At 39.2% G+C, this 23,655-nt stretch overlaps 3 protein-coding genes across 4 annotated transcripts in view; 1 reads left to right on the top strand and 2 right to left on the bottom strand.

Moving 5' to 3' along the window:
• Positions 1-2,979, bottom strand: part of mfge8b (milk fat globule EGF and factor V/VIII domain containing b) — a 33,937-nt gene extending 30,958 nt beyond the window's left edge. The window contains exon 1 of the mRNA XM_063000684.1: positions 2,797-2,979. Coding sequence (XP_062856754.1) covers positions 2,797-2,866 — 70 coding nt within the window. The 5' untranslated portion in view covers positions 2,867-2,979. The remainder of the gene's footprint in view (positions 1-2,796) is intronic.
• On the top strand, positions 222-18,267 carry abhd2b (abhydrolase domain containing 2, acylglycerol lipase b). 2 transcript variants are annotated; one of them, XM_063000686.1, is made up of 10 exons: positions 222-248; positions 10,129-10,310; positions 10,784-10,959; positions 12,798-12,965; positions 13,173-13,356; positions 14,282-14,374; positions 14,472-14,573; positions 14,975-15,044; positions 16,491-16,575; positions 18,041-18,267. In XM_063000686.1, the coding sequence occupies exons 1-10, from the start codon at positions 222-224 to the stop codon at positions 18,241-18,243; spliced, it is 1,290 nt and encodes a 429-aa protein (XP_062856756.1). In that variant the 3' UTR covers positions 18,244-18,267. The 2 variants fall into 2 exon arrangements, with proteins under 2 accessions (XP_062856756.1, XP_062856755.1); XM_063000685.1 differs by lacking the exon at positions 222-248 and having other exon boundaries at positions 10,099-10,310.
• Positions 18,268-19,059: 792 nt separating this feature from the next.
• On the bottom strand, positions 19,060-23,355 carry rlbp1b (retinaldehyde binding protein 1b). Its single transcript, XM_063000024.1, has 7 exons — positions 23,308-23,355; positions 22,506-22,634; positions 22,010-22,214; positions 21,718-21,896; positions 20,592-20,750; positions 19,527-19,637; positions 19,060-19,444 (listed from the first exon to the last, which is right to left on the bottom strand). The coding sequence occupies exons 1-7, from the start codon at positions 23,317-23,319 to the stop codon at positions 19,316-19,318; spliced, it is 924 nt and encodes a 307-aa protein (XP_062856094.1). The 5' UTR covers positions 23,320-23,355; the 3' UTR covers positions 19,060-19,315.
• Between the last annotated feature and the right edge of the window lie 300 nt (positions 23,356-23,655).

The following is a 23,655-nucleotide window of genomic DNA, read 5'->3' as shown; positions in this document are numbered from 1 at the left end:
GGAACATTATATCCAAGGATTAACACAAACAATAGAGGATTCTTTAGTCACTCACAGATATGCATGTTTGCAAACGTCCTTGAGAAAGGCAGGATCCTTTCTTATCAAACTCTGATTGCATTGTGTCTAACACTGCAGCCTACTGAAGGATACAGATACACCATATGGCCAAAAGTATTTGGACACATGATCATGAGCTGGTTAGACATCCCTGTTCAAAAATGGTATCAAAACAGAGTGACCTTTATGTGATCTTTTCAGCTCAGTCTTCTGAGAAGGCTTTCCACAAGACTTTAAGGTACTGTATGTCAGTGGGAATTTGTGACCGTTTAGTCAAAAGAACCATTTGTCTGACTGGGCACTGATGTTGGTCAAGAAAGCCTCAACTGATATTCAGGTTCATTCCAAAGCTGGTCAGTGGGGCTGAGGTCAGGGCTCTGTGCAGGTGACTAGAGTCTCTTTCTTTTTTTTTTTTTTTAAATAATTTAGCACGTCCAATTTCATCCCATCAATCATCCTCTCACTAATGCCGGTCCCTGCTCCTGGTCAGGGCTGACGAGGTCGTTCCACGCCTCCTCCGACACATGCACAGCCAATCGACCGTCTTATCACCCACACTTGACGAGTGCAGCTCGGCAGAGCACCGTGCACGGAGGATCACACACTCAACCGCACCCCCTCCCGTCTCCATGCAGGCGCCACCGACCAGCCAGCAGAGGGCGCAACCGCCCCAGTCCTGAGAGAGTATCCCGTCCGGTCTCAAATCCCGCCCCCGCCCACCTGAACAACATGCCAATCGTTGTTCATATAGCCGCCCAGCCTCGACCGGAGAAGGCAGAGCTGGATTCGAAACGACGCACCTTTGAAATCCAGCTCTGGTTGCAGTGCGTGTCTTTTACCGCTGCGCCACCTGAGCGGCAGAAGAGTCTCTTTCAACCAAGCTTTCCTTCATAGGGCCACAGTCATGCTGGATGCTAAAACTGGAAAGGGCTTTCCATAAACTGTTGCTGCAAGTTAAAACATATAATTTTCTTTATTAAAATGATTTATTACACCTGTTAGCAATTGTTGTGGCTAAAACACGTGAATTCAAACACCAAAAGGGATGTAGTGTACATGTGGATACATATAGAACAACAGTCTCAGAACAGGACCTTTTTAAAATTCTACATTAAAAATGTATGAATAATAATAATAAATGTATGAATAATAATGTCAATAATTCTAAATAACTAAATGCCTAAATAATGTTACTACAATACTTGAGAATGGGTAGTGCTGCTGGGTTTAAAACGCCACCTTTTTTTCCTTAAAACACATGTGGCCTTTTTCTTTATCTAACCACAACACTCAACCCTAAAATGCTCTTTCTTTATCCATGTGATCAGCAATAGACTTGGAGAGTTTATACAGGGCAGATACTAACCCTATGTTGATGTAAAGCTCACTTGACTGTGGACAATGACACCTGTGCTCCAGCAGCTTCTAATTCATAACAGACTTGTTTTTGGTAAAATTTTACCTGTTAACAAGTTGACAGTTTGGATTGTTTTCCCTCATTTTGGCAATGAGACCACTGTTCCATGTACTTTGTACTTGCAAACAGTTGTTCACAAATACAAGCCTAAAATCTGTGTTTGTGGCTGCCCTGCCACCAAATGCAATTCCTGCTGTACAGCTGGATGTCATGGTATATTGCAGTGACTGTACTCAATATTACAGTAGAGTAAATCAACTATTAGAGTTTCTCCAAGACTTTGGAGTGAGACTAAGGGAATTTGCACCCGATCAGTCAAAATATCTGTCACTGATATTTTATTAAAAGCCCTTGATTTATACCAAACATAATTAATAAAGTTAAGGTCAAAGCTTTATGAACCTTGCTTTGAGCATAGGGACAAAGCCACATTGGAACAGGAAGAGTATTTCAAAAACTGGTGCCATTGAATATAATTATACACCTATTAACAATGTGTATGGAGCAAGTTCAATAATTAGGTTGGTTTCCATGTCTTTTTGGCCAGGTACGTGTTCTAACCATTCAGTTACAGACAATGAAAGATAAGCATGTGTTTTACAAGTGTCTGTACACTTCTGACCTTAATTCTATGCTAAAAAGATCACCACAGTAAGGTTGTGGTTTTGTGCTTTTTAATCTGCCACTGTTTCCATTGTGGGTGGCACGGTGGCTCGGTGGGTAGCACTGTCGCCTCACAGTAAGAAGGTCCTGAGTTTGATTCCCAAGTGGAGCAATCTGGGTCCTTTCTGTGTGGATTTTGCATGTTCTCTCCGTGTCTGTGTGGGGTTCCTTCGGGTACTCCGGTTTTCTCCCACAGTCCAAAGACGTGCAGTCAGGTAAATTGTAAATACAAAGTTGCCCTAGCTGTGTCCAGGGTGATTCCTACCCTTCACCCAGTGAACTGCACCCACAGCGACACTGACCAGGATAAATTGGTGGTAAAACAGACAATAAATAAATGAATGTTTCTGTTGTTGCCAGTTAGTTAGTAAACCCAAATATCGCGATAAATATCGTGTATATTAGCTCAAATATCGCGATATGATATTTTGCTTAACTTGAAAACTTACATTACTGACAAAGTGGCTGTGTCCCAAATCCACATAATGTTTGAATATACTATTCATTACAAAAACAAGGTATTAGGGACGTAACCAATGACTTCTTTAAAACAACTAACTCTTTGTAGCGTTGTTGCTATACGTGTCGCAATTTTCCCACACAGTACAGCTACACTTCCACTCCTACATTCTCTACTTCTGAATAAATACACTCACCTCTCACCGCAGAGAAACAAACCCAAAGAAAGCAGGCGGCCGAGAGTGGAAATGCAGAGTAACTTCTCATGCTGTTCCTGTTAGTTCCTATCGACTCTAGTTTATTATTATTATTATTATTATTATTATTATTATTATTATTGTTGTTGTTTTGTGTAAAACGACGTGAAGCTCTAGCCGTCGCTCCTACTATCCACATTGAGAAAGGAACAGGGGGGCAGTCCGTTATATGTGCGCCCACACGTGTGTTTTTGCTCCTAACCAATCATGTCCTGTTCTAAAATTATACCCCGCCCACGTGGGTGTGGCCAACCTAACCAGCGCTCTAACGGTACACTGCACTCAACCGTTAGAACGTGATTCAGTAAATGATCAGCTTATTTATGGGTGACCCATATTGACTAAGATAAAATGGTTAATAAAGATGATTAATAAATAAATACATGTATATGTTTGTAGGTTAAATTAACCTCTACACATGTACAGTTCTGTATTTATTCCTTAACCACCCTTTACTGGTCAAAGTCACATTGGCAGGAACATATCCTGGACACACTTTCCAGTCCAGCACAGGGCACCACACCCATTTAGTTATTTATTTACATTTTGAGCTGATATAAAGCAGCCAACCTCTTGTCATTTCTTTTACAAGGTTTGTGTAAATCTGAGGAACCAATTTCCTGTTTATTCATTTATTATTTTATTCATTCATTTGCTTCATCCTAGGTCCAACTCACAGGGTGAATAGTAGGAAACACCCCGGACAGGACACCAGTCCATCACAAGGCAAAAACACCCACACACACACACACACACACACACACACACACACACTTTTGCACACGCATTTATACCTAGCGTGATTTTAGTAGCTCCAGCTAGCCTGACTGCATGTCTTTGGACTGTGGGAGGAAACCGAAGCTCCGAGGAAACCCATGCAGACTCGGGTAGAACATGCAAACTCCACACAGAAAGAACACAAATCGCTCCACCTGAGAATCAAACCCAGGACCATCTTGCTGTGAGGCGACAGCATTACCCACCGAGCCACTGTGCTGCCCACATGCCAAACAGAAAGTAACAAAAAGTAATAATCAAACCCACAAACCTGGAGGTGTGCAGTACAAGCACAAAGCATCATTTGGTGAGCTGCCATGACACCCTTTTTAAAGATTGAAGATTATGGGTTACGTAGTAAGATATGTGACTACAACAGAAGTCCCTCTGTATCTGGAAAGTTCAAATTACAACTTTACAAGAAGAGCTTGTGTAAGTGTCTGTCTCATCCTAATGCTGGGTGGACAATGTAAACCTGCTGTTAAAACTAATCATCACTCAGCTATTTGCAGAATTGGGACAAATTCCAGCTGCGTTAGCTTTTGGTTGACGCTCAGATGCTCATTCATTCATTGTCTGTTTTACCACCACTTTATCCTATTCAGGGCAGCGGTTGGTCTGATTCACTGGGCGAAAGGCGGGAAACACAGTGGACAGGTCGCCAGTCCGGCAAACACACATTCATACACACACACTAATACCTAAGGGGGTTTTAGAATCTACAATTAACCTGACTGTATGTCTTCGGACTGTCGGAAGAAACCGGAGCACCTGGAGGTAATCCACACAGACATTGGGAGAACATGCAAACTCTGCACAGAGAGAACTTTGACAACTTCACCTGGGAATCAAATCCAGGACATTCTTGCTGTGAGGTGCCACTGTGCCATCCCAGTTACAGAATAAAGTCTGGCAAAATGCATACTGTTGTAAATAAACAACTCACTCACTGCCTTTCTTAACCACTTATCCAATTAGGGTTGCGGGGGGTGCTGAAGCCCATCCCAGCTTTCCAATGGGTGCAAGACACACAGTAACACCCTGGGTGCCAATCCACTGCAGGGCAGACACACACACACACACACACACACACACACACATACACATGGCCATTCACTAATAGGGCAATTCAGTGTCTCCAATTAACCTGGCTGCATGTTTTTGGACTGTGGGAGGAAACCGGAGCTCCTAGAGGAAACCCACACAGACACGGGGAGAACATGCACACAAAGAGGACCCATTGCACCCCACCTGGGAATCAAACTCAGGACCTTCTTGCTGTGAGGCAACAGTGCTATCCCCGAGCCACCGTGCTTAGTTAGCTAGTTTTCCAAATTTAATTGCTAAGTCTATTTAGCTAATTGTATACAGCAAGGCTTGGTTTAGGCAATATCAATGTCAGAATAAAGTAACATTATTAAAAACATTTGACTGCTCCTTTATTAGCTTAATAAAATATTTTTAAAATTGTTAAACTATGCATGCAGTGGACCAAATGCATAAAAATGTTTTTAATAAGGTCTTGGTAATAGACATGCTAGTAGTGGTCTAAAAGTGTTGGCCTGCATGCTGATTCAAAATATATGTTTAACTGTTTAGGCAATGTTTTTTTCTTTTAGTGATCTTAATATGAAGTCAATCCCCTTTGACAGGCTGGTATAAAAGCCTCTCCAGTGTGTTTGAACCAATTGCATTATAAACAACTAAAGAAATAGCACTGAGTAAAGTCTGTGCACAGAGATATTTTAAGTCCAAATGTGCATTCATGGCTGCGCTTCAATTACGTATATAATGAAATTTGGTCTGTAATGAAAATTTTTTTGTTAATGTCTCTCCAGGCTTTCTAGCTGAGAGATAAGTGCTTCACTTGATTTGGAATATAAAGTGAGACTGATTGTTCTCCAGTAGAGCCTCTTTATCTAATATCATAATGGAAGCTGGCTAGTGTAAAATTCTGGACCTGGATTCTCTCCTTAGAGACATAGGGTTGTAGACTGAGGGTCTTTCTCTGTATGGGAACCCAGCAATGGATTGCTATAATGCACTGAAGGCTGAATTTTGTTTGAACCATGAATTACACATTTTTTACAGAAAACAAATACTATCTAATGGAACGGGAACACAAGTGAGCATCCTACAGCAGTCTGCAGACCTATATTGATTATTAAAATGACGATTAAATAGGACACTGCTGCAATCCGGGTTCCGGGTGAGCTAGCATAATTGACCTGCGCCACCTAAGCATCATAATAAATTATTATAATAATAAATTATACAACCGTTTAAATTGATTTTAAGTTAAATAAATATAAATATGTAAAAAGACAAGCTGATTCTTCAAACTGTGACCTATCACAGACACTAATTAATAACACATCACCAGCTTGAGACAATGTGGATGTTATAGCTGACACACAATGATATAGCAGCTAATTAGCAAGACGAAGCTCTAAAACCAAAGCAAGGACAATAATGCCATTATTCAAAAAGGCATATCTTATGCAAGTACAACTGTAATTTTAAAAACATTCATTATTTTTATTTACTAAAAAACACTGGTTTGTTGTTGACTACAAACCAAAAGCTCAATTAAGGAGTGCACTAAAACCCACAAAACTAAAGAGATACCTAAAAACAAACAAAAATAAAATGAAAAATGCATCAGTTTCAAATAATAATGACTTATTACTGTCCTTGATATAGAAATGGTTGAAAGTGCATGTTTTAATACATTTCTCAGTATTTTATAATGACTGAGTACACTACAGATGGCATCTGTCCCTTATTCAAGTTTGTGAACTGCTTCGAACATTTTCAGCTCTGTGTCGCCACCTTGTGTTCATAACATGGGACGTTGCAGAAAATTTCAATTAATCTTAAATAGTCACTCAAATGTTCATGCAAAAGGAACATGCAAAAATACCTCTCTAGACACTGATCAGAGGCTAGGATTGAATCCAACCCAGGACCCTAGAATCTGTTATGTGTTGTACCCACTCTACCTGATGTGCCACCATGCCACCCTATATGCAGTACATATTGAATTAAATTATAAATATTAGCTGAGTCAACCACATGTGAGGACATTGTGGTCCCTGTCCACAAGCATGACGTTTTAAATACAAAGCTAATAAACTTCTGTCCAAACCTGAACAGCACCAAATGGGGCAGCTAAAAGGTGAGAGGTAAAATCTATGCCAAGATCCACAAATCAGCAAAAGAACAAAGGAACTGATTTGTTTGTCCAGCCCATTACATTTCTTTATGATAAATGAATCAGCTGTATAATATCATCGATTTTAACTGTTTCATTTTTCAGCTTTTTTATAGTGACGTGCCATGAGGCATTGTTAGTGTAATAATAATTTACATGTGTGCTTGTGACAGACATATATATCTAAAGCTACTTAAAATTAACACAGGAAGGCGCCCAGGTGGCGCAGCGGGACATTCTGCTAGCATACCAGCACCGAGATTCTGCACTCCTCGGTTCGAAACTCGGTGTTGCCACCGGTCAGCTGGACGCCATCTAGCGGGCATAATTGACAGTGCCTGCAGCAGATACTAATTGGCCACCGTATCTGCAGGGTTGGGGTCGGACTATGTGTGGGTGGGTGGGTCTTCATACGCTGTGTAAGGACCCTAATTGACGCCTGTGTAGAATGCAGGGGAGAGAAGAGGAGGGCTGTGCACGTGTCAGAAGAGGGGTGTCCAGCGACATGCTCTCCTTGGATGCAATCGGGTATCCCTCAGCAGCGGAAGACAAATTGAGTGCACTAAATCGGAAGGAAAATGGGGAGAAAATGCATCTTAAAAAAAATTTTACACAGGAAGTCAAACAATTAAGGGTTAACAGCTCAAGAGTGGCAGCTTGGTAGAACTTAAATCCTTCACCACATGATTAAAAGATACAGTATTTTCCAGTATCTTAACTGCCAAGCATTCTCTATATTAAGTTTCTGTTTGCACCCCTGAGAGAATATTGGGAAAGTAGTAGCCTAGTGGGTGGAGCTGTGGGTTACCGATTGGAAGGTTATGAGTTTGAATCCTGGCTCTGTCATGCAGCCACCATTGAGCCCTTGAGCAAAGTCAATGACTGTGCAACTGTGCAAGAACCTTGGATGTGCGAATAAATAATTTGTATTGTACTGTACATACTTATATGTATACTGTATATGACAAATAAAGGCAGTCCATATGCCCTAGATAATCCTTATTATCCTTATCCTATATACAAGAAACCTTAAATAACAAGTTAGAATGATCTAAAACGTGAAAAGAGTGAAAACATAATTTATAAAACCTATATATAGATGGAAGAGAAAACACACTATATAAGTAAGGTAGAAGTAAAAGTGTGAGTGGTTGTAGTTGTTACTGTTAGTTGTGAGTTAATATTGTAAGTACATTTGGAACACCTATCTGTGTTTGTGTGCTGCTGAAACAAATAATTGTAATACATTTTAACATCACAGCCTGCAAATGAAATTAAGTGTTTACCATGCAGCAAGGCTAAATCATATGTAACCAGAAATTCCTAAATATTCAAGGTTCTTTACCCTTTCTCCAACTTAAAGATGTTTATGGTTTAAAAAACATGTTTAAACATTCTTTTTTATGTATATAAAAAAGGTTTGAAAGGATTTCCGTTAATTCATGCATAATTTAACATCCTTCCTGTAATGGGTGCAGTACTTCAGCCTCTTCTGTGACATCTTCTAGAAACCACCATTGACACCATCCTATTGTGTCTTACTGTAATTACATAGGGAGTAAGGTGAGTATGGTACCGTTTGGAAACACAGCAAAACCACCTTAGTGACGTTGATGTTGCCCTGCTCCAATCAGAAGCCAGGTGAGTGTGCCCGCTCTCAGTAAATGATAGTTGCTAGGTAACTCTACTGATGCCCTGTCTGCAGTTAAAAAAGTGTCTGAAGCATTCTGTGTTGTGTCATACGTTTGATAAGATCACAGAGGAGTCATGTGTGTTTGTGCTGGATCACTGTGAGGCTCTGAGCTTCTAGAAGGGTGCGTACTGGTTTCATTCATTCTTATTATTCCATGATGTGTGTGTGTGTCTGTGTGTGTGTGTCATCCAGGTCATTCTGAAAGAGCAATCAAGGTGACTGAACTGTGGTTTATCTTAAAGAAATATAACACCACTTTTAACCTAATATTTGCCTACTACATAAGTGTTGTATGGGCTGACTTAACCAATATTTATTATTTTTATAAATTAGGAAATGTATAAAACATGTTCACTTGATACTCACTTATAGTTAAAGTTTAATTTTAATTAACATTTAATCTATATCTGTCAGAAAAGAAAAAAAACCTTGTTCTATCTATACATCTGAGCAGAGTTGTGTTCCCAGACGGTTGCTGTTTGTAAGGAAATGTTTATGAGTAAGGAAATGTTTATGAGTAAGGAAATGTTTATGAAGAGTCACTCAGGGTAAGAATGTCTGCTAAATGCTGTAAATGTAAAATGTAAATGTAATTAAATGTTGTTTAAATCATATTATCATATTATATCATATCATATTATAGATGTCACAGGGGCTTGGTGGGTAGCACTGTCACCTTACAGCAAGAAGGTCCTGGGTTTGATTCCCAAGTGGAACGATCTGGGTCCTTTCTGTGTAGAGTTTGCATGTTCTTCCTGTGTTTGTGTGGGTTTCCTCTGGGACCTTTGTTTTCCTCCCACAGTCCATAGACATGCAGTCAGGTTAACTGTTGATGCATAATTGTCCTAGCTGTGTGTGAGTGTTTGCCCTGTGATGGACTGGCAACCTGTCCAGAGTGTTTCCTACCTTTTGCCCAGTGAATTGCACCCATCACAACCATGACCAGAATAAGGTGGTGGTAAAACAGATATATTATCATATTATATTATCATATCATATTGCTCTTCTGTAAGTGTAGTTACAATGTACATCACATGTAGCCACTAGAGAACTGAAAGGTGTGTTGAGTGCAGATGATGTATGTTACCAGAAATGAGCTACTTCTGTACATTTACATGACATTTACATTTTTAGCATTTAGCAGACGCTAAATGCTTTTATCCAAAGCGACTTACAATTATGACTGAATACAATTTGAGCAATAGAGGGTTAAGGACCTTGCTCAGGGGCCCAACAGTGGTGGTGGTGAGGCTTGAACTGGCAACCTTATGATAACTAGACCAGCATCTTAATCACTGAGCTTCCACTGCCCACAGAGCACTATTTATTTTATATTTTTTAGGAATCACTGTTAACCTTCTTCTCAAGGACATAAGAAGTGCAGCAGCTAACCTGGTGCTTAACTGCAAGAATCAGAGTCAGTAAGGTACATCCTTAAAAAATCATATTTTTGTAAATGTCTGCATTTGTAACAGTTTTATATCTGTTAATGCAATAAGTAACCTCGATGTTCATTGATACATTATCTAACACTTTTAATTCCAGCTAAATATTTACCATGAGTGCCTATGTGGAGAGAAATGCCCAGACCATCACCCCAGACATGCCAGCTGTGTTTGATGGCATGAAACTGGCCGCAGTAGCCTCTGTACTTTACATCATAGTACGCTGCCTCAACCTTACGAGTCCTACAGCAGCCCCCAAAATCATCTGTAGAAATACCCCTCTGAATTACTATCTACTCAAGTCCTGCTCCATTCTAACCAAAGAGTGAGTCTTTACTGTTTATATGGCTTAATTTTAGAAATATTTGTCTAAAACTGAAATACTTGTGCTTAGAGGCAGAATCAGATGAAATCCAACTCAATTCAGCTTTCAAGGCAGCGCTCCCCAACGCTCCCCACCACGGACCGGTTTCATATAAGATATAATTTCATAGACTGGCGGGGGCGGGAGGACTAAAATAGAATAACTATAACTATAGAATTTTTTCAATGCAACAAGACGTTGCTCCCACCTAGTGGTGATTGGAGACAATAACACCCGAAGAGTGTTGGAAATGTAATTGCTCTTGTTGCTCTTATTTTTTTATGTGCGGGCCAGTAATAAATGGTCCATGGACAGGTACCAGTCCGTGGCCCGGTGGTTGGGAACCAATGTTTTAGGAAATAAACATGCCACTTGTACACTACAGTTATCTGCGAAATGATCTCTCTTACATCTTATTTAATGTGTGTTTGCAGGTACATTCCCCCCTTATTGTGGGGTAAAAGTGGACATTTTCAAACTGCACTTTATGGAAAAATGGGACGGATACATTCTCCTCACCCACATGGCACGCGTGTGTATCTTCCTATGCAGGATGGAGCTACAGCCACATTTGACCTTTTTGAGGCTGTTGGTGACCATCCAACAAGTGGTGAGCATTAACTTATCTAGACAGTATCAGTATTTTAGTACATGTTTTACTTTTCATCTCTAGAGAAATAGAAACTAAGAATTACTAAGTTATTCATTATTGATTATTGATTCATTATTGATATAATTAGTCTTGCATTTGAATCGATGCTATGCATTTACCTCCAAAATCTAAGGGCACTCAGGTGGTGCAGCAATAAAGTATGTTAGATCTGGGGATCCAGGGTTCTCAGCTGTGCTATCAGCCGTTTGGACATATGCATGGACATGATTTACCCTGCGCTGTAACCCCAGCTTACAGACAAGCTGGGATATGTGGAAAAATAATTTCGTCGTACTGTACACCTGTAAATATGTATATGACAAATAAAGGCGTTCATTCATTCATGATTGACTGAATAAGCTTAGCTATTCTCAGTACTGGACTCAAGCCCAGATAGAAACCAGCGTAAAAACTGTGACAAGTCTGCTATGCAGACCAGATTTACACCTACAGCATTCAGACGCTTTTCTCCAAAGCAACTTACAACTCAGAGCCATTGAATTAAGGACCTTGCTGAGGGGGCCAACAGTGTTATTGTGGTGGTGGTGAGGCTTGAACCAGCAACCCTCTGATTACTAGTCCAGTACCTTGGCAACCTCCTATATACGGGAGCAACTGAAAGAAAAAAAAATACCAAACTGGCACAATATATCTAACATATGTGCACACGCTGCAGGTAACAGCAGTGTCTGAGTGCCAGGGATTCAAATCCCAGGCTGGCCTCACAAATACAGAAAGGCATATGGCGATACATGAACCTAGCCAGAAACATGAGCTTGCTGTTCAGAACAACAGGAAGTTTTTATACATTATCAGTAATTTGATCTGAGAGTCATTGAGAGAAATGGCTAGGTCTTTACTTGGCATGGAGACAGATCTCCAGGAATATAGAAGATCTCAGCAGTACTGGGGTTTCAAGTTTCAGCTTCATCTATAATGAGATGTCTGCCAGACAGACCGAGATTTGAGCTGAGACTTGGGAGTATCATCAGCATGTCAATGGTAAGAGAAGCCATAAGGTGATATGACCAAGAGAGCAGATATGGAAAACAGAAGAGGACCAACTACAGAACTTTGTGGGACACCAGTTGGAGAGGAATGACAGGAGAACAGTGTGACTTACTCTGTAGAAGCCAGCAGATTGGTCGAGAAGGATCAGGATTGATTACATTTACATTTTCCGCATTTAGCAGACACTCTTATTCAGAGCGACTTACAGAAGTGCTTCCACAGTAAACATGTTCTTACTCTTACTGGTCAAGGATGATCAGCATTGATTACATTTACATTTTCGGCATTTACAAAATCTGCTGAAACCTTGTTGGAACAATTTTTATTTTGGAAATAAGAAATGAATAAGAGTGTTAGTAAGTACATGTTAGTTCTCAGCTTAAGTGCTTAAAGGCTCTAAGCACTAAGGTGGGTTTTTAATCGTATTTTGAAGACAGTGGGAGACTCAGATGTTTGGACAGGCACTAGGTTCTACTGTAGGTGACAGCCAAAAGAACTGTTTCTGTGAAGTGTAGCCAGAATACTGATCTTGGCAGTCATTCTTGGTGAGAAAAAGGTTGGGGCTTGAATTCTCTGATTAACAGTCCAATTCCCTGAACCACTGCATTAATAATGATCGCTCATATTCAATTTTTTTATTATAATTTAAATATAAATAAAATATTCCTGAACAAAAGTCCTGGAATTATCCATATTTTTGTTAAAAAGTAAATTGTTGTGTTAAAGGTAAGCAGAGGGATGTAATGAAAACCTGTGTGGTTAATAACTGTGGTGCATGTTCACAGATGATATAACCATGGTGATCTGCCCTGGGATCGGTAACCACAGTGAGACGCACTATATCTGTACCTTTGTGGATTATTCTCAGAGGCAGGGCTACAGATGTGCCGTGCTTAACCACCTAGGAGCCCTGCCAAACATTGAGCTGACCTCCCCACGCATGTTCACCTATGGTAAGTTGATACTTTTGTAGTGTGACATACTGTATTTGGTCAATTAGTAATGTACCAGTCTGGTAAACAGACTAAGACTAATTTGATTATGCAGTTATCTAGTGAAATCAATTCAAGTTGATAATACTACTCATTAGGCTTTTATTGTTTTACCCCCCACAGATAAAACACACTTTTTTAATTTACTGCAGTATTTCTATGTTTCAGGCTGTACTTGGGAGTTTTCAGCCATGGTGAGCTACATCAAACGAACATTTCCCCAGACCTGGCTTATTGTGGTGGGCTTCAGTCTAGGTGGGAATATCGTGTGTAAGTTTTTGGGGGAGAACACAGCCAATCAGGACAAAGTGATGTGCTGTGTCAGTGTCTGTCAGGGCTATAGTGCTCTCAGGTCAGTATTAATACTTACTTTGTGTTACACTATATTGAATTTTGTTCAGCCAAAATTGAGGCTAGGCATGTTAGTTGTCTAAATTTGTTTGTTGTTTGTGCAGTAATGTGACTATCAAGCAAGGAAAGCTTCTAGCTGCTAGTTTATCAGTTCTTTTATATCTTAATCAAGTCTAAAGCCTAAAGCTTGTTTTTGCTACTACTCATGCTGATAACAACTTGTCCCATTGAATAAGATGAGCTCAAACACATGTAGTTAATACAGTCTACAACCCCTTTAACACATGAATGTTTATTCGAGTATTAGCTGGAAAATTTACCAGGGTGGTGTGAAAGTCCCCAGTCAATAAGTTGAGTAAACTTACACCCCCTCCGACAATAATGATTTATAACTCTAATCTTTTATGCAAAGCTAGATTTTACTTTAAATGAACAGTTAAATGAACAGAAAATGAACAAAAAGGAATGGTGTAGTATTTAAAAGTGGCAGGATATTTTCTTAATAATGCCATGTCAAAAATATTCAACCCCTACATCCTATTGCTAATCTGTATTACCTAAATTTTGGTTACAAAATGACTAATCTTGATAACAAACCTTAATTTTCTCAAGGTTTGTTCAAGGTTGTTACATACATGGTAAAAACTAAAGCTGAGAGAGGAGATCATTTCATTTTATTAAAAGGGTCATGGGTATAAGAAGATTTTCAGGACCTTAATTCTACCAGGACCTTAATTTTAATATCTAACAATATTAGCCTCATATCTTTAGAGTAAAAAAATAGAATAAAGTTTTAGATAGCCAACATTTTAGACTGATCAGATACATTTCAGTTCAGATGAAAAAATTTTCATTTATTAAATAAAATAAGGGTATTTCTATTGATTTATATGTAATATTTGTATGTATTTCGTTATCTGATCCAGGGCTCATGAGACGTTTCAACAGTGGGACCAGTGCAGGAGAATCTATAACTTCTTCATGGCAGACAATATGAAAAAGATCATTCTGTCCCACAAGTCAGTAGCATAGACACATAACACCTGAAGACTGTTTTAGTGTCTAAATGTAATTATTAGCATGCAGAAAAGTAACATCAGTGTGTTCACTCTGCAGGAAAAGCTTGTTTGAGACACAATCAAGCAAAATGAACGTTACAGATCTACATCGTCTTCACACAGCTACATCACTCACACAGATAGATGAGAACATTATGAGGTATTACATGAATAAAACGAATTATTACAGACTCTCTTCTGCTAAATATTTTGAATGTATTTGTGTGCTGTGTGTCTGTCTTTTTTGTGTTTGTGTCAGTTGTACAGAATATTTGAAGTTAGTCTTCTGCAGGAACATCTTTACAGTAAGGGGCTAATTTCACTCACTCACTCACTCACTCACTTTATAAGCCGCTTATCCTAAACAGGGTCGCAGGAAGGGGCTAATTTATTAAAGCAAACACAAAAAAATGTTTTGCTTAATTATAATAGTTGAAATCATTAAAAACTACCCATTTATTACTCATGTCCAGAGAAATCTGCTTTTTAAACGGCTTTTCTGGTCTATGGTAGGTCCTTCAGGTTTTGGATGTTACTCTCTGTTCATGTGTTTTTCCTCAGGAAGTTCCATGGTCATGGTTCTTTAAGAGAATATTATGAAAAGGAAAGCTGTGTGAATTACATCCACAATGTAAGTAAATGGGAAATGTTTTGTAAAATGCAATAAAAAGATGGTTTGTTCATTGAATCTCTTGAATCTTTATTTACCTGATGAAAGTAGAATGGTCAGCTTCATTGTATTTTCTAAATAGAAACACATTTACAATTTGATACCTGCAACATACCAAAAAAAGTTGGGCCAGTGGCAAATTTTGAGTGAAAAGTTTATAGAACATTCAAATTACAGTGTTCCACAATAGACAGGTGAACTGGTAACAGGTGAGGGTGTCATGATCAGAGGATCCAGTCTTTACAAGCAATGATGGGTCATGGTTCACCTTTTGTGCCAATTGTCAGGGGAGAATTCAAAAAGAACAATTCTCAATGCAAGATTGCAAATTATTTAGTCTTTACCATCTACTGTTCATAATATTGTGAAAGGATTCAGAGAATCTGGAAAGATCTTAGTCCATGTAGGGCAAAACCAGAAATCACTGTTGAATGTGTGTGACCTATGAGTTCTCAGACAGCATTACATGAGAAACTGTCATGCTACTGTGATAAATATAACCATATGGGCTTCAGAGTACTTCAGAGAATTATTGTCACATAACTCAGTCCGTTGCTGCATCATGAAATGCAACCTGCAGCTCTATTACACAAAGAGAAGTTAAACAGTAAATTTATGCAAAAACATCTCAGGGTTCTCTGAGTCTAAGCACATCTCAGATGGTCTGAAAGACAGTGGAAATGTGCTGTGGTCCACAGTTCAGCTTGTTTTCCAGAAAAATAACCATCAAGTTCTCTTTGGCAAAAATGAAAAGGACCATCCACACTGCTATCAGTAAAAGGTGCAAAAGCCAACATTTGTCATGGTATGGGGGTGCACCAGTGCCCATGGCATGGGTGACTTGCATATGTGTGAAGGTACCATTGATGCGGTGGTGTATATTAGGATTTGAGAGAGACACATTCTGCCATCAAGTCCATGATTATTTCAACAAGATGATGCCAGGCCTCATTCTGTACACACTACAACTGCTACAACGGTGTGACTTTATAGATACAGAATTTGTAAGCCTGACTGGCCTGTCAGCAGTCCAGATCTGTCTCATATTCAAAATTTTTGGTGCAGTATGAAGATGAGAATCAGATAACGGCATCCACTGACTGTTGAGCAGCTGAAGTCTCATATCAAGCAAGACTGGACAACAATTACACTTGCAAAACTGCAACAATTAGTGTTCTTAATTTCCAAACCATTAATTTTTTTCTTTCTACTTTTATCAGTTAAATATCCAAGAGAATTATCAAATTACAGATTCATTTTTTTATGTTTTACAAAACGTTCTAACTCTTCTGGAAATTGTGTTTGTAATGAAGAAGTACTAAAAAATCTCATAGTAGTTATACTTCCACATTAGTGTCTGCAAATGAATAACAGTCATGCTGATTCTATTTTTCCATTGTCTGTCAGGTAAACGTTCCACTTCTGATGGTGAATTCATTAGATGACCCTCTTGTCCATGAGTCTCTTTTGACCATTCCTCGCACACTAGCAGGTAGTTTCTTTATGTTAACCCTTTAATACCTCAATTATAAAAGAATGTTACTTATCTGCCTGGAATACACAAGGTTCAGTATAAAAAAACAGCCAGATTACAGCCAGCCATATGTAATCGTTCCATGGGTCTATTTCCCAGACCTTCCGCAACACTACACAGTTCTTATTTTGGTCTTGTAGGTGGATTTATAGCGGCACTGGTGTAAAGCAGGTTTACTCATCAGGTCTTTTTATTACTGTAACACAGACTGTGTTATTAGAGCTCTGTGCTCAGATGCTGGTGCTGAATTTTTCAGGGCCATGTGATCCACTTGCTTTGTGTGATTATTTATAAGGACACTCCTTTGCCACAGATAAATGGCTTGCTGGGACCAGATAGCATGTCTTAAGAACCTATTGTTGTTAGGTAAGAGTATTGACTTACCTGAAGCTACTGTTTAACAAAAAACAATGAGTTTTTTTTTTACTCTATTGGACTCAATTCAGTTGTGAAACTTATCTTTCTTTTGTCACTGCCCCCACCCCAACCCACAATTGAGAACAGCCAAGGCTGTCATGTGCCCCCTCCGGCATTCAGACAGCTGATCGCTTCTTTTCACCTGCTGGGGCACCTTTGGTTACTCAGATGAGTAAAAACAAATGATTCCTGATGCACCCTGTGTGTTTTAATCATAAAGGAAAAAACAGCATCACCAGCATGTATGTCCGCAATCACAGGATGTTTCAAAAGACTGTTATAAGTATGGGACTGTTATTAGATTTTATATGATTTTACTGTTGTTGATGGGAGCATAGTAAGGATTACTCTCTATAAATGTAAGAAAAATAGAACAGAACAAACAATAGCAAAAATGCTAATGAGTACATAGAGGGCAGTGTAACATGTGGTGAGCCACGCACTGCCATCTGTGATCTGCAGTCCTCCGTGCAGCCGCCTTAATCGGTCAGCAGTGGCCACCAGCAACAAGGAACTCTGTTCCATCCATTATCCCTCCCCTACAGACACACATACAATGGTGTGTCCATGAAGGCACCTCATGATCTCAGCACTCGAGGGCACACCTAAACATGACTTTGTTGGCCTCTTAGCCTTATAAGGTATATTTTGTATAAAGGTTGTGATACTGATGGGGGTGTTTCATAAAGCCTTAACATAATTAATGACAAATGGGTTCAACCCTCCTGGTCTCTATCTTTGGTAAGCTCATATTTATATAGGTTTTCATTTCAGGTACTCCAGTTTACTCCAATGTCTTAAAAATGTGCAAAGGTGAATCATCTGCTCTAAAGTGTGAGCAAGCTCCTATATGAGCGAGTGGTGACCTTAAATTGATGTTTCTAGGTGTTGCCAAATGCAACCTTGATCAGAATGAAGCCATTATTGACAAATTAGTCAATAAGCATAATATTACATGTACAATCAGATGTTAATACTAACAATAAACGCTCTTGGATCTCTACAGAACAAAAGGAGAATGTAATATTTGTGCTGACGCAGCATGGAGGACATCTGGGCTTTTTTGAAGGTGCCATGCTTTTCCCTCAGCCTCTGACCTGGATAGACAAAGTCATTGTCAGTTATGCTAATGCTATCTGCCAGAGAAAGAAGGAGAATCTGGAATGGCCTCAAACAGCAGACGGCACAGAACCTAAAGGCAAAGTTTAACCAGAGCACTGTGCTTCCTTTGGTTACTCAGATGAGTAAAAACAAATGATTCCTGATGCACCCTGTGTGTTTTAATCATAAAGGAAAAAACAGCATCACCAGCATGTACAGTATGTCCTTAATCACAAGATGTTTCAAAAGGCAAAAAACTGTTATAAGTATTGGACTGTTATTAGATTTTATATGATTTTACTGTTTTTGATGGGAGCATAGTAAGGATTACTCTCTATAAATGTAAGAAAAATTTAACAGAACAAACAATAGCAAAAATGCTAATGAGTACATATGAAAAAAAATTTTGTATTCATTACGTATGCTTGTTACTTAATACCTTCATTGGTTACCCCATTTTAAAACTAATAACTTGATTTATTATCGACTTTTTATATTCTTATGAACTGAAACTTAAGCAGCTATAAGCGGGCTGGTAATTGATGCCTGCTTGTCAAATGGACATCTGAACAATTGTGCATGTACAAGGGAATTCCTAACATTAGCATAAAGATTATGCACATATTTCGAAAGAAAACATTTACGTGATTTCTCAGAAAATCAGATAACACTAATAAACTTATAAAAATAACTATCACATGTAATAAAAAGCAGTATTTAAAGGTACACTGGTAAATATTCACTGTTACTGTTACAAATAAGGTGAAAATGTCTAGAAAACGTAATAAAAAAAATAGTCGAAACAATTTGATTTAAGCAAGTGTATCATAAGACTGCAAATGACTGATGGAGTATGGCTTGTTCATTTGCATTCCCTCTGCCAAAAAATAGACCCTCCACAGGAGCTTCTTACTCCACCACAATTTTTAATGCTCACAAATGAAAACATGTCAGACTGTTGATAAATAACTAGAATTTTTAATACTGTAAGAAAAGATCTGCCTCTGTAGTTTACCACATAAGCACATATGCTAAAAGTCTACCCCATGCATCATTAATGGCATGTAATAAAATATTTAGAACCTGGAAGTGCTGGCCCTTTATTTGCAAACATTCTGACTGAGTCTATTGATTCCACATGCCAAAAATAGACGTTTCCTTATAGTTACAGTATTGAGTATCAGTCAAAAAGTTTCGCCGCTATGGCCTTGCCATCATAGTTGGGACCTTTCCCATCAAACTCTGCAGGCAGGATTTCAGCTTCAAACTCCTTGTAGTAGGTTTCCAGGTCATCTCCATGTACAAACACCTTCAGGTACATAAAACGTAGGAAATGTTTAGTCAGACATCCTAATGCAATCCTAACATTTTTACAGTAGTAATTAGCTTACCCTATCCAGTAGTTTGCTTTTCAGCAATGGCTTGACCACATTGTAGGTGGTGGTGAAGTACCAAGGCTGGTGAATGAAGTGAACTGCTTTGAAACGAGCAGGAAAGGAGTCCTGCATAAAAATAACAATTCAGAATTATTATGATAAAACACTAATGACAGAATCCAATTTTTTATCATATATAAATGTGTAGATGTATTGCACAGAGTGATTAATATGTTACTTGTACTATACGGCCAAAATCTGTGTAAACACCTCTTGCTAATGCCTTACAGCCACACCACCCTGAGAATGCCTGACCTGGTTTGATCTCAGAAGCTAAGCAGGGTTGGGCTCGGCCAGTACCTGAATAAGAAACCACTTGCTAGGGCGCCCAGGTGGCGCAGCGGGATATTCCACTAGCACACCAGCACCGAGTTTCTGAACTCCCCGGTTCGAGACTCGGTGTTGTCACCGGTCGGCTGGGCACCATCTAGCAGGCATAATTGGCAGTGCCTGCAGCAGATACTAATTGGCCACCGTATCTGCAGGGTGGGGGCCGGACTATGTGTGGGTGGGTGGGTCTTTATACGCTGTGTAAGGACCCTGATTGCCGGAAGAGACGCCTGTGCAGAATGTATGGGCAAGAAGAGGAGGGCTGTGCACGTGTTGAAAGAGTCGTGTGCAGCGACGTGCTCTCCTCGGATGCAATCTGGTATCTCTCAGCAGCGGAAGACAAAATTGAGCGGGCTAAATCAGGAGGAAAATGGGGAGAAAATGCATTAAAAAAAAAAAAAAGAAACCACTTGCTAATTACTTAGTTTGATGAGTTCAGCATAGGAACTTGCTTGGCCAGCAACTCAACCTAACTGGGAAGAATTGGGACCTTGATTACATGGCAGGCTTTTTTGAGTAAATGAGCACAACTTTCAACATGCACACTCCAAAGCAATGTAGAAAGCCTTACCAGAAAAGTGCAGGCTGTTAGCAGGCAACTCCACAGTAATGCTTTTGGTTTTGGATGTCTAATAAACTCACAATCAGGATGTGTGTACGTGTACATAAAAGATACATCGAGCTCATTACCTGCAACATGTCCACCATTTTCTTTAGCTCTGTGGGTTTGATGCCAGACGCTTGCTGCATTGTAAAACCTTTGAAGTTTTCAATAATGCAGAAGCCATTGATCTGAGTCTCTTCATTCTCCAACAGCTTCTCCAAGATTACACAGTAGGCCCTGATAATCTACAACAAACAAGATAGTTTAGAGCTTCATGTCTGGATGTTGTGTGACAACATCAATGAGAAAACCACTGCCCTTAAAAAAACTTTATTTGCCAAAGACCACCTGCATGCCTCAGGCCAGAGGTCAGTCTACATCAAGCCACTTGGTGTCTGGCAGCATTGTATAATTGGCAAACAGCAGTGACACAAAAACAGCCTTGTTATTCACTTTTTCCTCCCTTACAGAGATGCTTATAATGATTCAATTACTTAGCAGTTGATGATATGCAAATGAGACAAGACTCATACTTGTGGTTTAAAGTGGTGAGTTTTTAATTTTTTAGCTGTGGATAAGACATGCAGACAATTTTTACACAACACGAGCGAGTGAGTTCCTGCCTACACTCTTAACCACATCCCTTATGCTACGTAGTGTGTAACTATACCATTGGTAATTAACTAAATATATGTAATACTTAATACAATATGGTGCAATTTGAAACACAGCCTGTTTCAGTTACTGTCATTATTTAACCTTGGCTGAAGGTTCCTTATTAGTTTGGTCCCATCCAACTTTACCCAATGCACCACAGAACCACTGTGTGAAACCAATTAATATTTGGCTACCTAGTTACCAGACACCAGGCAGCAAGGGGCAAAACTCTCACTGAACTTCTATTTACTATCACAGCAACAAATTAACTATAACCAAAGCAGACTTATAAAATATTCTATTTCAAAAATTTGTGTGAAAGATTGTTTTTAGACAGGATTATCTAGGCAAATGTGATTAACCAGGAAACACAGTGTGCCAATCTATCACAGAGCTTTAGCCATCCCTACCTCTCAGACATAGCTGTGTAGACATCCAGCTGGCCAATAGCATTACTGAGATTCAAACCAAGATCTTTAGGGTGGTAGGCTAGCGTGACAGAGTACTGCGCCCCCGAGTGCCCTCGTTCCTTTCTTATTGAATGATATTTCTTACCTCATCAAACGTGATCTCTTCATAGTCCCAGTTCTCTATGTTGAAGAGCAGCACTACACGGCCGTACTTGTCTCTGCAGGTGAGGATTCCTGGGTAACCAGCTTCAATAGTGCTTCGTACAGCCTCCGGACTCAGGTTCTCAAAGAGCTCTGGGTAATCTCGCCTGAAACGTATGTACCCTATGGCAAAGAGACAGGTTAATGCATTGTGTGCTTTAAAGATCAGATGTTTCTGATTTTGGTATCATATTAATAACTACATAGGCACTTTTAAATAATATTTTTTTTCTCACCCTTCATGAGTTCAAAAGCTCTGTTTATGTCATATTTTCTTGCTCTAATGAATCTTACAAGAAGGGTGTCAGATTTCTTGCCAAAACTGTCCTGCACTGACTTGGCCAGCTCATCTCCACTGTCCGCTTTCCCCTTCATGATGTCCCGTAGCTCCTTCACAGCCAATGCTTTTTTCTCCTCCGTCTCATTCAACTCATCTTTGGCCTAAATTGATCATTAGATATCACATGGATGAGCAAGATAAATAAACATGAAATCACATATACACAGAGAGAGAGAGAGAGAGAGAGAGAGAGAGAGAGAGAGAGAGAGAGAGAGAGAGAGATGGATGAATGGATGCATTAATTATTAAATCATTTTAAAAATATAAAATTATTTTCCCATATTGCCATCGATTTGATAGAATAATTTTATGGACAATTGATACTGCAATGGAAAGTATGCAAGCATTTATTATGTGCGTATGGTCATTGGTACTACACAGTCTGTAATCACCTTTTGTACGGTGTGGTCAGGCAGCTTGGCACAAGGTCCGAACACTGGCCCATGGTCTTTCACTGTGAGACGCTCAAGCTTAGCCCTGAGTGTCTGTTCATCTTCTGATACTATACGAAATGTTCCACCCTGCAAAAGAACAACAGTGTGAAACCACTTAATCCACAAACCCTTGCTCTACTGAGACCCGGTCTGAATAATGGCTTACTGTTAGGACACACTAAGCTCTTTCACATGAATTGACTAAATCCTTATTAGAACAAAAACTTCAAGATCAAGGATTAGAGGCTACACTCTGTAGCTCTGTATAAAAGCTGCTTTGTTCTGTATTGTTGCTTGACTATGAATAATTGCATTATTTTATGTGAAAGGTTTGAAAGCATCTAGGTCTAACATAATAAGTCATGTGGTACTCAAAACTGAAAATGGAATGAAAAGATATTAAGGGTGGTGGTTGGGGAGAATTCTGGAATTGAGGGATCCTGAATCCTGGTGCAACCAAGGTTTAAGTCACCGTATGAATTTTGAAATCAAATCCTTAAAATACTGGGGCTGTTTCACAGGGTGCATACAATAAAGCAACATAATTAACAGGATGAGCAGTTTATCAGAGGACTATTTTACTGTGTGACCATTCACACCAAATATAAGACTAAACACTGTAGTAGTGAATGAGTAGAGCTTCAAAGTTCATTCAACACCTATTTGATAGTCCTGTCAGCATAAGAAACCAATATCACAAACACTGATACTAGATCAAAAATTAAATACAGGTTCTGTATTGAAGTGCACAGGTACTTACAACAACAGCCATTATTTTAGATGTTCAATGCAGTGTTGTGAAAACTAAAAACAGAGAAAAATTATTACAATTTTAAAGTATTTTTTAATCAAATCTATGTTAATTAATTAATTAATTGACTGTTTTACAACTGCTTTATTCTATTTAGGGTCACAGTGGGTACAATTCACCAGACAAAAGGTAGGAAACACCCTGGACAGGTCATCATCACAAGATAAACAAACAAACACACACACACACACACACGCACACACACACATTCACAACTAGGGCAATTTGGTATCTCTAATTAACCTGATTGCATGTCTTTGGACAATATAAAGCCAACATAAAGCTATTAGGCTCTTA

This window comes from Trichomycterus rosablanca, chromosome 8 (assembly GCF_030014385.1).
Source record: "Trichomycterus rosablanca isolate fTriRos1 chromosome 8, fTriRos1.hap1, whole genome shotgun sequence".
Classification (NCBI taxonomy): Eukaryota; Metazoa; Chordata; class Actinopteri; order Siluriformes; family Trichomycteridae; genus Trichomycterus; species Trichomycterus rosablanca.
This window is presented reverse-complemented; position numbering and strand designations above follow the sequence as displayed.